Genomic DNA, 14,581 nt, shown 5'->3' with positions numbered 1-14,581 from the left:
GAGATGGAAGCCTCTTATCCACCCTGGCCTCCCTCACTGCTGCCCTCGTTTGTCTCTGTTGCTCTTATTCCTGCTCAGCTTTTTGGCTTCACAGAAAGGTATGGGGCAGTCCTCACTCCCCCCAGGGAGCAGCCCAGACTGGCGGGGTTCCAGCACTTCCTACAGAGCCTGCAGCCCGGGGTGACGGAAAGTGAGTCAGGAGGCGGGGCGGGGCTGCAGGCCCTGGGCAGGGATGTTCCTCACACATGGACTCTCCCCAGAGAACCTGTTAGTCCAACCTGCAAGGAGGCTCTCTGCTCTCACCTGTGGTCCCAGACTCTCTCCCTTCCACTCTGTGCAGCTCCCACAGCCCCTGTGGAAGACGGAGAGGCCAGGGTGCCTCGGCCTGCTTCCCCACTGATGCACATCGAAGGCTTCCTTGAAGCTCTCACCACTGCCAACCAGGACGGCAGGGTCATGCTGAGTCGCCAAGGTAATCCGAGGGGAAGCCAGCCTAGAGCTGGAGGCCAGAGCATGAAAGGGGCCTTTACTTCCATCCCAGCACCTCCGGGGGTCAGGACGAAGAAACATGGTGATGCCAGCCTCCTGTGACCTGGGCAGGCAGTGGGGGTAGTGAGGAGGGAAGCAGGTGTGTGGGATGGTCGGTTGTCTCAGGCAAGGATGTGAGAGGAGCCATGTAGCCTAGTGGTTAAGGTAACATGGGCTTTAGCTTGAGCCTTGTTCCATCACCTACAAGCTGTGTCTTGGACCAGTTTCTTTGTCTCTGAGCCTCATTTTCCTCATGTGAAAAGGGAGCTAATAGTACTCTACCTCATGGTTGTCCTGCAGATTAAGTGGGATTTGATTTAAAGAGAAAGTGATTGTCTCTCGTGCCTCCTACATGGACCCAGCTGGAGGTCCCCTTTGCCTCGGAGGATAGAAGTGTTTGTTGGGCCTGTACCTGCCCCCTTCCCATGTAGATATTTTCTTTGTCTTTTTATCAGGCAGCCTCAGTCAGAGCAGCCTGAAATTCTTGCTACTGAATCCAGCAGTGCCTTTTGCCCAGGTGGTGAAGGAATGCCGGGCAGTCGTCATTGCGGGGGGCACCATGCAGCCGGTAAGGACACTGGATCCAGACTCCTGTGCTTGGGTATGGATGGGACAGTGACAGGAATGGTGCACAGTCAGGCCTCTTCACCTCATCCCTTGGGTTCCCAAACCAGAAAGGGCTTGGCTAGAACAGGCCAAACAATGTCCACCAGGTGGCACTGCTGTGCTGCCTCACTGCTGGGCCTTGTAGGCTTGGGGATGGGGCCTTGCCACTGCTCCTGTGTGTCTGAAGCTGTGGGATCACACTTCTCCAGAGAAAGTCCTGTTGGAGTTTCTTCCTCACACTTAGTGCCTTAGTGCCACTCCCTTCCTGTACCCACCATAGATACGACCTTCCCTCTTTTATAAATTTAAATGTATTTTTAGAAAAGTAGTATATTTTCATTGTAGAAATCACAGATAAGCAAAAACAGAGACAAGGGTCATAATTTTACTAGCAAAAGATTCATTTGGTGCATATCATTATAGTTGTATGCATAATTTCTACAAATATACATACACTAGAGGCCGATGCATGAAGATTCGTGCAAGAATGGGCCTTCCTTCCCCTGGCTGCCGGCACCACCTTTGCTCCGGCCCGGAGCCACCTTTCTGCCTTTGCTCCATCCAGAACCGCTTTTCCACCTTCCCACGCTGCCCAGATGCCCTGAGCGGCTGGGGCGGTGCCATGGTGAGGATACAAGCGTCCCGCCCCCTGCCACTCAGCACCTGTGTATGCAAATTAACCCGCCATCTTTGTTGAGTTAATTTGCATACTCCTGATTAGCTTGTGTGCATTGCGAAGGTACGGTCAATTTGCATCTTTCTCTTTTATTAGAGTAGATATTTTTAAAACAAAAATATGGCATTATCTGTAACTGCAGTTGTTATAATTTGCTTTTTCTCACTCAGCAACAGAATGTCATCCACATTTTTCTTGTCAGTAAAGAAGCATTTATTCCACCATACTTTGGCTATAATATGAATGTATTATATTTTATATAATCACTTTTTTTAGGTACTTAGGTAATTTCTAGTTTTTCTCTAGAAAACAACAGAGTTTAAACAATAGAGGGGTAAATGTAACCAGTCCCTGCATAGTGGTTATTTCCTTAGGAGACGTCCTAGAACAGTGGTCACTAACTGGTGGTCCGTGAGGTCCAAAAGGTTGGCAACCGCTGTCCTAGAATAGGACTTCCTACATGAAAAGCTACTCAGCATCCTCAAGCGGTCTGTTCCCAAACTCAGCTGCCTGTCAGATTGCCCCTGTAGCTTTACTGTTTTCCATTCTTTCATGTGTCCAGACCTGTATGTTTTTTTCATTCGTGTATTAAAATAATTGGTAGTCATTATGGCTCAATGCTCAAATCCATTGTGGCCTGTGGGAACCTCCCTGCTGCTGCTGGTCCTTGTGATGTGGCCTCCTTAGTCTTAGGATGCTTTCTTGCTTCCTGGCACAACAAAACACTCCAGGCCACCCGGTGCTTTCTTTGCCCCAGATCTGGAATCATTCATTTCTCCAAGGCGCCCTAGTTTCTTTTGCTGGGGATGGGTACTTAGAAACCAAGATCTGGGTGCTATGCGCGTGCAGTGTTCCTGGATGATTACTGTTTGTGGGTCTTTTCAGTACTGACCTGGGAAATATATTTTCAGACATCATAGACCATATTGATATTTCTGATTCAAAAATCAACCAATTTATTTGACCTTATTCTCTATCTCATTTCTCAAGCTAAACTTGTTTTTTTTTTATCCTATACTAGAGGCCCAGTGCATGAATTGGTGCACGGGTTGGGTCTGGCTGGCCCGCCCTGATCAGGGCCCGATCAGGGCCAGGCCGGCTTGGGGGAGAGGCTGCAGGCAATTGGCCAGCAGGCCCTACCCCAAATAGGGGTGGGGAGGCCAATTGTGGGTCAGCGACTGGGGGAGGGGCCATGGAAGGTTGGCTGTCTGGCCCTGCCCCTAATTGGAGTTGGGGGGGGGGGGACGCTGCAGGAGGTTGGCCAGCCGGCCCACCCCCTATTGGGGTGTGGCGTGCAGTCAGGGGCAGGGATGGCCAGGGGGAGAGGCTGCGGGCTGATGGGGTGCTGGGGGCCTATCGGGGGCAGGGTTGACCTGGGGGAGGAGCTGTGGGCCAATGGGGTGGGGCAGGCAATTGCAGGCTGAGCTGGCTGGGGGAAGGGCCGTGTGGGTGTTGGCCAGCCGCTCCACCCTTGATTGGGGTGGGAGGGGCCAATTGGGTGGGGCCGACTGGGAGGAGGGGCCGAGGGAGGTTGTCTGCAGCCCCACCCCCACCCCCCAATCTGGCCGGTTTGCTGGCCACAGTGGGCATCATAGCTACCGATCTTCCGGTTGTTATGGCATTCCAGTTGCTGGCTTTTTATATATCTACTAGAGGCCCAGTGCACTGGCGGGGGGCTGGGGGGGGGGGGGCGGTCCCTCAGCCCCGCCTGCCCCTTCTCACAGTCCAGGAGCCCTCAAGGGATGTCCTACTGACGGCTTAGGGTAGCCGCCTAAGCCACAGTCTGGCCTCCCTCTGTTGGAGGCAACTGAGCTCATCAGGGGAAGGCACCGATCCCATCACCCCGCTGCTGCTGCCACTGCCGGCCATGGCAGCTGCGAGGCCTGAGACCTGGGCCTTGCAGCTGCCGGGGCTCAAGGCTGCCTGAGCCCAGGCCTCCACTCAAGCTAAAAAGTTTCAATTATAGAAGATAAATAAATCCCAAGAAAAATGGCAGCAGCCATGGAGCTGGAGAGAGCAGGAGGCTTGGGTTGCCCCTGGCAATGGAGGAAGCCAAGCTTCCTGGCTGGCCCTGGCCTCCGCTCAAGGCTACAAAGTTTCAATTATAGAAGATAAATAAATCCCGGATACCAGGGCTTCCGCTTGAGTCACTGGGGGATGTGGCCGGCCTGCAAACCACCACAGGCCCCTCGCCTAGGCCGCCCCACGCCCCAAGGGAACCCCCACCCTGTCCGGGACAGCCCTCAGGGCAAACCAGCTGGCCCCCACCCATGCACCAGGCCTCTATCCTATCTAATAAAAGAGTAATATGTAGATTGACCATCACTCCAACACACAAGATGGCTGCCCCCATGTGGTCAAAGATCCTGCCCCGATGTGGACACAAGATGGCCAGCAGGGGAGGGCAGTTGGAAGGGACCAGGCCTGCACGGGAGGGAAGTTGGAGGCGATCAAGCCTGCAGGGGAGGGCAGTTAGGGGTGACCAGGCCAGCAGAGGAGGGAAGTTGTGGGTGACCAGGCCTGCAGGGAAGGGCAGTTGTGGGAGATACAGGCCTGCAGGGGAGAGCAGTTGGGGGGGACCAGGCCTGCAGGGGAGGGCAGTTGGGGGGGACCAGGCCTGCAGGGGAGGGCAGTTAGGGGCAAACAGGCTGGCAGGGGAGCAATTAGGCATCAATCAGGCTGGTTAGGGGAGTAGTAGGGGGTGATCAGGCTGGCAGGCAGAAGCGGTTAGGGGCAATCAGGAAAGCAGGCAGGTGAGCAGTTGGGAGCCAGCAGTCCTGGATTGTGAGACGGATGTCCCAGATTGGAGAGGGTGCAGGCTGGGCTGAGTGACACCCCCCCCCCATGCACGAATTTCGTGCACTGGGCCTCTAGTCCTATCTAATAAAGAGGGAATGTGCTAATTGACCATCACTCTGTCACAAAGATGGCTGCACCCACAGCTGAGGCCAAATTTCCATCAGGAGCCTTAACGAGCAATCAGCAGGGATCTGAGGCTATGCCCTCCCCTGCCCCCATGGGGCTTGACAGGGGACCTCAGGCTGCACCCTCCACCAGGTGGGGCTTGACAGGGGACTTCATGCCGCACCCCCCACCCCGGCACCAGGCCAGGGGACCTCAGACCACACCCCCCGCCCCAGCACCGGGCCAAGGGACCTGAGGCTGCACCCTCCTGCCTGGCTTGCCTTGACAGGAGACCTCAGGCCATGCCCCCCACCCAGTGGGGCTTGACAGGGGACCTCAAGGTGCACCCCCAGTGCTGGGTTGGGGGAACTCAGGCCGCGCCCCCCGCTCAGCGGGGCTTAATGGGGGACCTGAGGCTGTGCCCCCCTCCCGGTGCTGGGCCGAGGGACCTGAGGCTGTGCCCCCCCCACCTGACAGGGCTTGATGGGGGACCTCAGGCCATGCCCCCCACCCAGCAGGGCTTGACAGGGGACCTCAAAGCACGCCCCCCGCCCTGGTCTGGACTGGGGGACCTCAGGCCACACCCCCCGTCCTGGCGCCGGGCCAGGGGACCTGAGGCTATGCCCCTGCCCAGCGGGGCTTGACAAGGGTGGGATTGGCTGGGTCTGGATCTAGCCCAATGTGGGGGGGCCAGCCGGGTCTGGGTCTCACACGATTTTGAGGTGCATGTGTGTAGGTGGGGACTTGACTCTGGGTCCCGTGGTGCACCCCAGACTCTGACAGGAGGAAGGTTTTCATATACATTTTACTACTTTTCTTTAATCATGCACTGGGCCTCTAGTAGATAATAAAAGGCTGATATGCAAATTGATCAAACAGCGGAACTAAGATGTGCACTGACCACCAGGGGGCAGATGCTTAACACAGGAATTGCTCCCTGGTGGTCAGTATACTCCCATAAGGGGAGCACTGCTTAGTTAGAAGCCGGGCTCACGGTTGGCGAGTGCAGGGGTGGTGGTGGGAGCCTCTCCCACATCTACGGCAGCACTAAGGATGTCTGACTGGCGGGAACGGGCTTAAGTCGTCAGACATCCCCCGAGGGCTCCCAGACTGTGAGAGGGAGCAGGCCAGGCTGAGGGACACCTCACACCCGCTTCCCCCCAAGTGCACAAATTTCGTGCACTGGGCCTCTAGTATTAACATAATTACTTATTTGTTCTCACACACAATATACTTAAAATAGTGCCAAAAACAATACCAATATCCTAACAATAACCTATTGGTCAAAGTTTTATTTCTTTGCTTTTTTTTTTTTTTTTTGCCTTTGAGTCTATCCTGCCTGGATATGTGGTCACTGAGGATGTGAGGCCATTGCCGTCAGGCTCTCCTGTGAGCGTCTGCTGTGAATTTGATAGGTAGCTAGGCTTCTTTTGTTTCAGTGTGAGAGTTTGCCTTTTTGTTGATTTACTTCTATTTTCTAAATATGTAAAACCTCTGTGTGGTTCAAAAACGGAAACTATACAAAGATCAGAATATCTCACTTCATCCGTTCCCAACCTGTTCCCCATCCCATAGGTGAGCATGTTTTATTAGCTGGTCTATCCTTCTACTATTTCATGTTAATTTTTTTTTTTTTTTTTTTTTTTTTGCCAAAATAAGCAGATGGCTTTTTTCCTTTCCTTCAAAGGTGGCATGCTCAGTTTCTGTTCACCAGTATGCTCTGGCGCTCACTCTGTATCAGCACACAGGCACGGCCTGCGTTCCTTTCGTTGGCTGTGCAGGTTTCTGGTGGGTGGATGCAGCATAGCGCAGTCGACCAGTCCCTCTGGGAAGGCAGTCTAGCCCTCACCAACAACTTCACAAGAAATATCCTCTGCATGTGTTAATTGGTTTGTTGAGCTGTACCTTCAGGGGACTCCTAGATATGGGGTTGCTAGTTTAGAAAATCTAAATATATCTGATTTGTTAAATGTTGTCACGTTCCCCGCTGGCTGCGGTGGTACTATGCTGTATCCCACCTGCAGTGTATGCACGTGCCTGTTTCTTCAGAGTGGTCAAACTTTTGGATTTTTGCCAATTTGATAGATAAAAAAACTTGGATGGAGCTTTTAAAAATACAAAAGCATAGTCCTCGCGCTAGAGATTCTTATTCAATAGTTTGGGCTGGGCCCTGGCCATGTGAATATATATTTTTAAATTCCCACTGGTGATTTTGTTGCATATGCAGGGCTGAGAGCCACTGTGCCAAATTTCCTTTGCTATTCCCACAAGTAGTTAAATGGGACTGCCAACACTGGACACCATATAATTGTTTTATCCTTTTTGCTAATTTGTTATCAGCTTTTCTTTTTACCTCTTCTCTGTTCTTATGTACTTGCTGCCTCCTCACCCAGACTTTTGTCTTTCCAAGCGATTCTCTCTTCCCCTCTGTTAAGGCCCCTGCCTGCTCAGACCTGAGGCCCTGTCCCTGGACCTCAGGGAGGTCACAGAGCCTTGACGTTGTGGTCTTCAGGTTTCTGACTTTCGGGAGCAGCTGCTGGCATGTGCTGGGGTGGAAGCCGAGCGACTGGTGGAGTTTTCCTGTGGTGAGGATCCATGTCCAGGGTAGAATGGGGCACATAGTCACTTATGACCCTGTTGTCATAGTTGAACCATATGCTGTTAGTAGGCCTAAGGGGCTGAGGAAACACGGGATGGGCATCTCATCCTTTGCCAGCTCTCTCTGAGCTCGCCATCTCCGTGCTCTCGTGCTCTGTGCCCCCTCTGTCCACCTGGGAGAGTTCTGAGCATTGCTGCTTTAGTGTGGAAACAGGTGGGTGGGTGATATAAGCGGCTACTCCTAGTCTGGAAGGCAAGGGTTGGGCAGTGCTCTTTCTGGACTCAACCTTGCACCTCCAGTTCTCAGCTTCTCTCTGGGTCTCCCCAGGTCACGTGATCCCTCCAGACAACATCCTGCCCCTCGTCCTCTGCAGTGGGCCCTCCAACCAGCAGCTGGAATTCACATACCTGAAAAGAGAGCTGCCTCAGATGGTTAGTACCAGCCATCCTGCCTCACCTTGGCCTTTGCTAGGGCAGGAGAGAGACTTCTGGGGTGGGGACACTCTGGCCAATCCCGAGTGTTCAAGCATTGTGCAACTCAGTACTGGTCCTCGTCACAGCTGGTACAGGATGAATAGTGTCTAGGTGTTTGTCAGGAAGGTCTGAGTTTCCCCACACCCCTCACCTCTGAGGCTGCTAAATAACTTCTTGTCCTGGCCGGTGTGGCTCGGTTGGAGCGTTGACCTGTGTGCCAAAGGGTCTTGGGTTCGAATCCCAGTCAGGGCACATACCCAGGTTGCGGGTTCAGTCCCCAGTGGGGGCATGTATGGGAGGCAACCAATTGATGTTTCTCCCTCTCCCCTTCTCTAAAATCAATGAAAGGTATGTCCTTGGGTGAGGATTTTTAAAAATAGTTTTCTTGACACCTCCAGCCATCTCTCTAGGATGAAGCTCATGAGAAACCATTTCCTTTTGCCATGGGGTTATAGCGAGCCCTGCCAGCAGGGATTCCAGTGCTGGGGCACTTCTCCAGTGGCATGCCTGGGGTTTTCAGTGCCCGATTTGACATAGATGGTGCCTAATCTCCAGTTGCCCACAGGACGATGGGAGTTGGGGAGGGAGGACTTGGCACACACCAATGACGGGTGTAGCTCCGTGTGCTAGCACTGCGGTGTGTCAGCCGCTGCCAGTCACCAGGAGCAGCAGTTGAGTGTGTTTGGAGGGAGGGTGGCACATTCCAATTTGTGATTCCCGGGCAGGGGGCACCACCTGGCCATAGGCCTCCCGGACCGCACTCACCCGTGAGTCTCTGTACTTGGTTCTGAGCCCTAAGGTGAGGAGCCTCTTTGGGTGTGGCTTCAGGAGTGACCCCATGGAGGGCCCCTTGTCTTTCTTTCTTAGATGGACGAGACAGGTCGCATCCTCTGTAACTTGTGCAACGTGGTGCCTGGAGGGGTGATCTGTTTCTTCCCCTCCTATGAGTACCAGCGCCAGGTCCATGCCCACTGGGATAAGAGTGGCCTGCTGGCCCGCCTGGCTGTCAGGAAAAAGGTGAGTGACCCCTCAGCTGGACCTTCCACTCTGGGGACGGTGACCCAGAATTCCCGTGGGATTTCTCCTGCTCATCAGACTGGATGGTCGGGCCTCCCATATGAGGGCGTCTCCCACCACTTCTAATCCCTGGTCACTGCCCAGAGGAGTCCCCAAAGCCCAGGCTGGAAAACAAGGTCTGGAGCAGATCTGTGAGCCAGGCATCCTGAAACCCTGTTCTGGGAGATGTCTGTTCACTTTCAGATATTTCAGGAACCCAAGCGAGCAAACCAGGTGGAACAGGTGCTGACAGAGTATTCCAGGTGCATTCAGGTGAGAGCTGGAACCCAGGCCTTGGGTCCAGACCTGTGGGGCTGGCGGCTGAAAACCTTTGGATGGCGTCCCAGCTTTGGGCTGTTCCTGCAGTGCCGTGGCCAGGCAGGAGGCATGGTGACGGGGGCCCTGTTGCTCTCGGTGGTCGGAGGAAAGATGAGTGAAGGCATCAACTTCTCTGATGACCTCGGGCGGTAAGGAGTGGGCTTCCCATCTCCCAGGACTCTGATGCCAACCTACCCCTCACTCCAAGCAGCCCTCCCTCCGCCTGCAATCTGCTGCCATCTGAGTCTGCACCTGGGCTGACTGCGCAGTCTGCTGCATGGGGAAGTGATTCCGCAGCTTTGGGTGTGGCCCTTTGAGGCCAGGAGGAAAATTAGGCAGATGTAACTATCAGAACTCAATTCCCCGGCCTAGATTGGATCTCTTAGCGGACAAACCCCTTTCCAGGTGGTATAGGGTGGGGAGGGAGAGGGAGAGCCACTGAGCACAGCTTGAGAACTGGAGTGGTAGGCTCAGCAGCTGTCATGGGGGTGAGGACCCGGCCCTGCGTCCTGGGCCTTGTGAACCCCAGGTGCCTTTGGCTCCTGTGTGCCTCCACTCAGGTGTGTGGTTATGGTGGGCCTGCCCTACCCCAACATCAAGTCTCCAGAGCTCCAAGAGAAAATGGCCTACCTGGACCAGACCCTTGTGAGTACCTTCAGGGTCTGGAGGATGAGGGGGCAGGGGGCGGGGAGCTCTGTAGCCTCTAGAGCTAAGATATGATGTCACTTCCCCCACTGCTCCTGCTGTGTGCTCTGGAGGGAATGGCAGCATCCTCCATACCCTCTTGGGCTTCTCATGACATCATCCATTATATCAGCTGTTGGCATTGTGCCTGTGAAGCTGACTGGTCTTGCTCAGAGCCTGGCAGTGTCCTTTTCTCAGAACACAAGGCAGGGGACAAGAAACAGTTCTGATAGGTCATCTCCTTTGTGCTTCCCAGCCCCGAACCCCAGGTCAGGCCCCCCCAGGAAAGGCTTTGGTGGAGAATCTATGTATGAAGGCTGTCAACCAATCAATAGGTAAGCTGGGGACTGGCCCTGGATGAAGAGTTGGGGTGGGATGGAGGAAGAGTGAGGTGGCAGGATGGGATTTTACTTACCATCTCTCTAGTCTGAGGTCTGAGGAGGGGAAAGGGACACAACGTACTGTCGGGTGGGTAGGTTTAATCAGCCCCAACCTGTCCCATCCAGGGAGGGCCATCAGGCACCAGAAGGATTTTGCCAGCATAGTGCTGCTGGACCAGCGGTACGCCCGCCCACCTATCCTGGCAAAGCTGCCAGCCTGGATCCGAGACCGTGTGGAGGTCAAAGCCACCTTTGGCCCTGCCTTTGCTGCTTTGCGGAAGGTCAGTCCTGCCTTTTCCTTCCTGAGAACACTCCCACCAAGATCCCCACCTAGTGTTTCACTGTCTTTCCCTGTCTCCCCAGTTTCATCACGAGAAGTCTGGCCTTTGAGGGATGGCCACACCCATCTGGAGTGCAGACCAGCCCCTTCTGGAATCCCTGGTTGCAGGATCCAGGAACAGGTGCAGAAGCCAGTAGGCGAAAATTACGTCGATCCTGAACAAGCAGTGGTTCCTGACCATCCTTGAGGCCATCCCAGGGCAGTTCCCCTCCCTGAAATTGGATCTTTCTTCCTGTTCACCACACCCAGCCGAGCCCCCCCCCTCCCCTCGGCCAGCTTCCGTGGGCAGCTGTGGAAGCTGCACCTTCCACTTCAGCGTCTGCCCGTGCTCGTTTCTCAGCACCCACTTTCTCAGAGGCAAGATCGAGCAGGCCTCTCTGCCTCTCCCTTTTTAGCTAAAATTCGTGTTCTAAACCTTTACTTTTCCCTCAAAATTAAGAATATTCCCCATTTCCAGCCCCTGGTGTCCTGGGCTCTTCTGCCCTCCGGCTTCTGGTTACTTTGACCCCTGCCACCTGGGGATTAAGCACCATCTATGACAAGTCGGGCACTGAAGTCATTTGGAAGTGGGAGCAGAGCCCTGTGCGGTGCTCCCCGCCTGCTGGCCCCTGACCAGTCCCACAGCCCTCCACAGCATGCTACCTCCTGGGCTGGTTCTAGGTCCCTGCAGTCGGTGGGGCCCCTCTCCCTCTCAGCCACTTGAGAAAACTCCAAGATACCTCTTCCCCTGGCATCAGCAATTACACCAAGGGCCATTAGGCTCTCAGCGGGACTATTTTTACCCTGAGACTTGTTTTTCTGTGTGAAAATATCCCTCCCTCCATCTGCAACAGCTGCCCTGTTGACGACACCTCCCTTCCCTGGCCCCGGAGAGGGGGGGCTTGGTCCACTCGGCACCTTGCCCCATTGCCCGGGACCAGGGGGAGCAGGCCAGGCCCTGGCTCGGAGATGTTTGCCTTCTGCACAGCTGTAGCTCCTTAATTAAAAGTGCACTGTTGGTTGATGCTCAGTTATATTTCTTTATTGATCTGTGTACTGCTGTATCTCAGTCTCAGGGAATAGAAGAACATGCTAGTGAAGGAGGCAGGTGGAGCACAAGCAGAAAGCGAAGGCCCCCTCCCACCACCCTCAGAAGCCAGCCTCCCTGCTCCTTGAAGATGGTCCAGGCACAGACCTGGGTAGTCCTCTGTGATCCCCATCCCTCCAAGGGCAGCAGGGGCTGAGAGGCCTGCAGGCCAAGGAGCCCATCCCAGCTGTTTCTATGTGAGGGCAAGAGCCTCAGCCTGGGTTTGGTGAGAAGAAGGAGCTGCTGAGCCCCTAGGATTCCCAGTCCTCCTCGTCCTCCTCTCCAGGTGGCTGCTGTGGGGGAGGCAGAGGCGGGATGGAGTCTGACATTCGGGCGAAGGCTCCTCCTGGCCCCTCGCTGGCCTCGGCCCCAGGTCCTTTCCCAGAGATGCCTGGGAGGGAAAAGGTTAAGGGTAAGGGGGGGTTGTTTGGGGAACCCAGCCCCTAAAGTCTTAGAAACAGGAAGAAAAAGGCAGAATGTGTATGACGCACCCCAATCCCTGGCCTGGGAAGCAGCAGTGCTCTGTCCTACCTTTTCGCCTCATGACCAGCTTGTTAAAGAGATCCGACATCAGGTCCCCGCCTTGGCCTGTGGCTCTCACTGCAACAGGAAAGCCCCGGGTGAGGGAGGAGGAAGGGACCAGTGTGAAACCTGTTCCTGGGTGACAACCTCAGGCTTTAGTCACATTTGTCCTCTTTTTCTTCACGACTGACACATCCCCGCCCTCCACAGCCATCATGTCACCACCAGCTCTTGGATCCAGCACCAGGGCACTGATGAGAAAATGGGTAACATTTGAGTAACACTGTCACGGCCACCCTGTGGGACGGCACGAATAAGCAGCCCCACAGTATGGATGAGGAAACCAGCTCAGAGATGTTAGGCAATTTGCCTGGGTCACAGTGCAAAGCTCAGAAGCAAAGCCAGGACTCAAGCTCAGGACTGCTGACATCCAGGACACTGTTGCTTTATGCCCAGGTGTTATATTTATGCAAGCATCATAGAAGTAATCCGTAGCCCCAAGAGTCCTCTGTCTCTAAAGTATCTCAGGTCCTGGCCGTTTCCTCAGACAACTGGCAGAGTAGGAGATTTTCTCTTGTTTGAGCTGGATGAGGCTCTGTCCCCTACCAGCTTAGAGAGGAAAGCAGGCTCCAGAACCCAGCAGGAAACCCTCCCCCCGAGGCAAGGATGTTAGGGTGGCCACCCAGGGTTTACAGCAAACACCCTGGGGAATAGGGGGCAGGCCTTTTGACACTTGGGTGGCAAGGAGCACCCTATTGGAGTCTGGTGGTGGTTAAAGAGGCGGCCCTTTTCTTAGAGCCCTACTGGAGGGGTGTAGGGTCCCCTCACCTTGCTCCTGCTCCTTCTGTTTCTTCTTCTCCAGCTTGCGCTCCTTCACACTGCGGAGCTTGGCCTTGCCGATGCCCCCAGCCTGGCGGATAGACTCCAGCAGGGTGGCCCGGCCACTGGAGGGGTCCACTACTTCCTTGGGAGCCCCCTGGACTGGAGCTGGGGGTGGGGAAGGAAGGCTGCTCAGGCAGGGCTAGGCTGTGGGACAGCCCTGCCTGGCCCACAATTCTAGGGGTCCAGAGAAGCCCTCAGCAGCTGGCTGTGCGGAGGGGCTGTCCCTGAAGAGGAACCCAGCTGGTGAAGCCTGAGCTCAGGAAGTCCTGGGTCCAGGCACCGGTCCCTCTCCAATCCCCACCCAGCTTAGCTGCCACCCTGCAGAGGAGGACCCTGGGAACTACTCACGTGCTGAGGATCTAAATGTGACACATGCCCACTGCTGCTCCTACCTGAAGGAGAACTGCTGCTGTCATCCTTGGCACCTTGACCTGGAGAGGGCACAGTCTGCGGTGGGGGTGGGGGCGGGGGAGCGCTGGCCAGCACCGCTGGAGCTGGGGGAGGTGGAGGGGGGGGTGGCGGCGGCGGAGGCGCTGTTAGGACCCCATCTTCTAGGTCTGAAACAAGTGAGAAATGTGAGGTGGCTGGGCAAGAAAGTGGCCCAATTCCCATTCATGGTTCTCACTCACCTGGCTTGAAAGGCCCGGCCACCTCTGTGTGGAAGGCGGGCAGCTCTGGAATGGTGCCAGGGGCAGAGGGGGCAATGCCAGGGCCCAGATCAGCGCTGTACATGAGGTCATCAGCAATGCCTGGCAGGTCGGGCAGGTAGGACGGCACGTCGATCTCCGGCACTTGGCCCAGGTCAGGCACATAGAAGTAGTTCTCTGGAACCTGCAGAATTAGGTGGGGGTATGTGAGCTGGGGTGCTGCAGGGGTCATGGGTCCTGCAGTTTGACCTTAGGGCAATCAGTGGGGCTCAGGTGGGATAAGGGGCTCCATAGACCCCTTGCCTAGAAAACCCTAGCAGGGCCCCACATCCTCAACCACCTATACCCCCCACCCACCCAAGAATAGTCTACCTGTTGCTCCAGCTGCTCCCTCTTGCTGATGGACAGAGGGGCATCAAATAGCTTCTCCTCTGTCTCTGCCCCCAGCATCACATGGGTCTTTGTTACAGCACCAGCCAGGGGATCCAGGAAGACATACTTTTTGTACCTGGAGAGGTGAGGAGGAGGTCAGGCGATCTATCATCTGTTCTAGGCCCATGGCCCTGACCTACCTTTCCTACTTCATCAGGGACCACAATTAGTTTGTACTGTGGATTCCCAGGCCTTACAAGACAAAGCAAACTGGTCCTGGCCTTGCAGGCTGCAGACTTCTGCTGCATCCGAGTCTGATGTCCCTGGGGTCCCCCACTAAGCCAGCCAGGACTCCCACCACCCCTTTGTAGCCCCGCTTCTGGCCATACAGGTTCTCAGTGGTGTTGAAGAGCAGCAAGGAGCTGACGGAGTTGATGTTGCTGGGAAGACCCCCGAGCCCCTCCTCAGCCTCATCCTCAGGTTCCAACTTGGTGTTCACACACACAGGGAAGTATTTCAGCTTCTCCT

The 14,581-nt window shown here is 55.1% G+C and overlaps 2 protein-coding genes across 3 annotated transcripts in view; one reads left to right on the top strand and one right to left on the bottom strand.

Annotated features, from left to right (window-relative positions):
* Positions 1 to 11,568, top strand: part of DDX11 (DEAD/H-box helicase 11) — a 35,680-nt gene extending 24,112 nt beyond the window's left edge. The window contains exons 17-28 of the mRNA XM_054718777.1: positions 79 to 190; positions 341 to 472; positions 984 to 1,096; positions 7,227 to 7,299; positions 7,641 to 7,744; positions 8,654 to 8,803; positions 9,047 to 9,115; positions 9,209 to 9,309; positions 9,721 to 9,805; positions 10,101 to 10,179; positions 10,351 to 10,505; positions 10,588 to 11,568. Of these exons, the coding sequence (XP_054574752.1) occupies positions 79 to 190; positions 341 to 472; positions 984 to 1,096; positions 7,227 to 7,299; positions 7,641 to 7,744; positions 8,654 to 8,803; positions 9,047 to 9,115; positions 9,209 to 9,309; positions 9,721 to 9,805; positions 10,101 to 10,179; positions 10,351 to 10,505; positions 10,588 to 10,614 (1,200 nt within the window). The 3' untranslated portion in view covers positions 10,615 to 11,568. The remainder of the gene's footprint in view (positions 1 to 78; positions 191 to 340; positions 473 to 983; positions 1,097 to 7,226; positions 7,300 to 7,640; positions 7,745 to 8,653; positions 8,804 to 9,046; positions 9,116 to 9,208; positions 9,310 to 9,720; positions 9,806 to 10,100; positions 10,180 to 10,350; positions 10,506 to 10,587) is intronic.
* The window catches only part of WASHC1 (WASH complex subunit 1), a 30,753-nt gene continuing 27,737 nt past the window's right edge, over positions 11,566 to 14,581 (bottom strand). For both annotated transcript variants that reach the window (XM_054718775.1, XM_054718776.1), the window contains exons 5-11: positions 14,443 to 14,579; positions 14,054 to 14,189; positions 13,664 to 13,865; positions 13,427 to 13,591; positions 12,981 to 13,139; positions 12,162 to 12,230; positions 11,566 to 12,021 (exon numbers count right to left, since the gene is read on the bottom strand). In XM_054718775.1, coding sequence (XP_054574750.1) covers positions 11,882 to 12,021; positions 12,162 to 12,230; positions 12,981 to 13,139; positions 13,427 to 13,591; positions 13,664 to 13,865; positions 14,054 to 14,189; positions 14,443 to 14,579 — 1,008 coding nt within the window. In that variant the 3' untranslated portion in view covers positions 11,566 to 11,881. The remainder of the gene's footprint in view (positions 12,022 to 12,161; positions 12,231 to 12,980; positions 13,140 to 13,426; positions 13,592 to 13,663; positions 13,866 to 14,053; positions 14,190 to 14,442; positions 14,580 to 14,581) is intronic.

Source organism: Eptesicus fuscus, chromosome 7 (assembly GCF_027574615.1).
Source record: "Eptesicus fuscus isolate TK198812 chromosome 7, DD_ASM_mEF_20220401, whole genome shotgun sequence".
NCBI classification, from domain to species: Eukaryota; Metazoa; Chordata; class Mammalia; order Chiroptera; family Vespertilionidae; genus Eptesicus; species Eptesicus fuscus.
The sequence above is the reverse complement of the archived record's forward strand: the minus strand, read 5'-3'. Positions and strand labels throughout refer to the sequence as shown.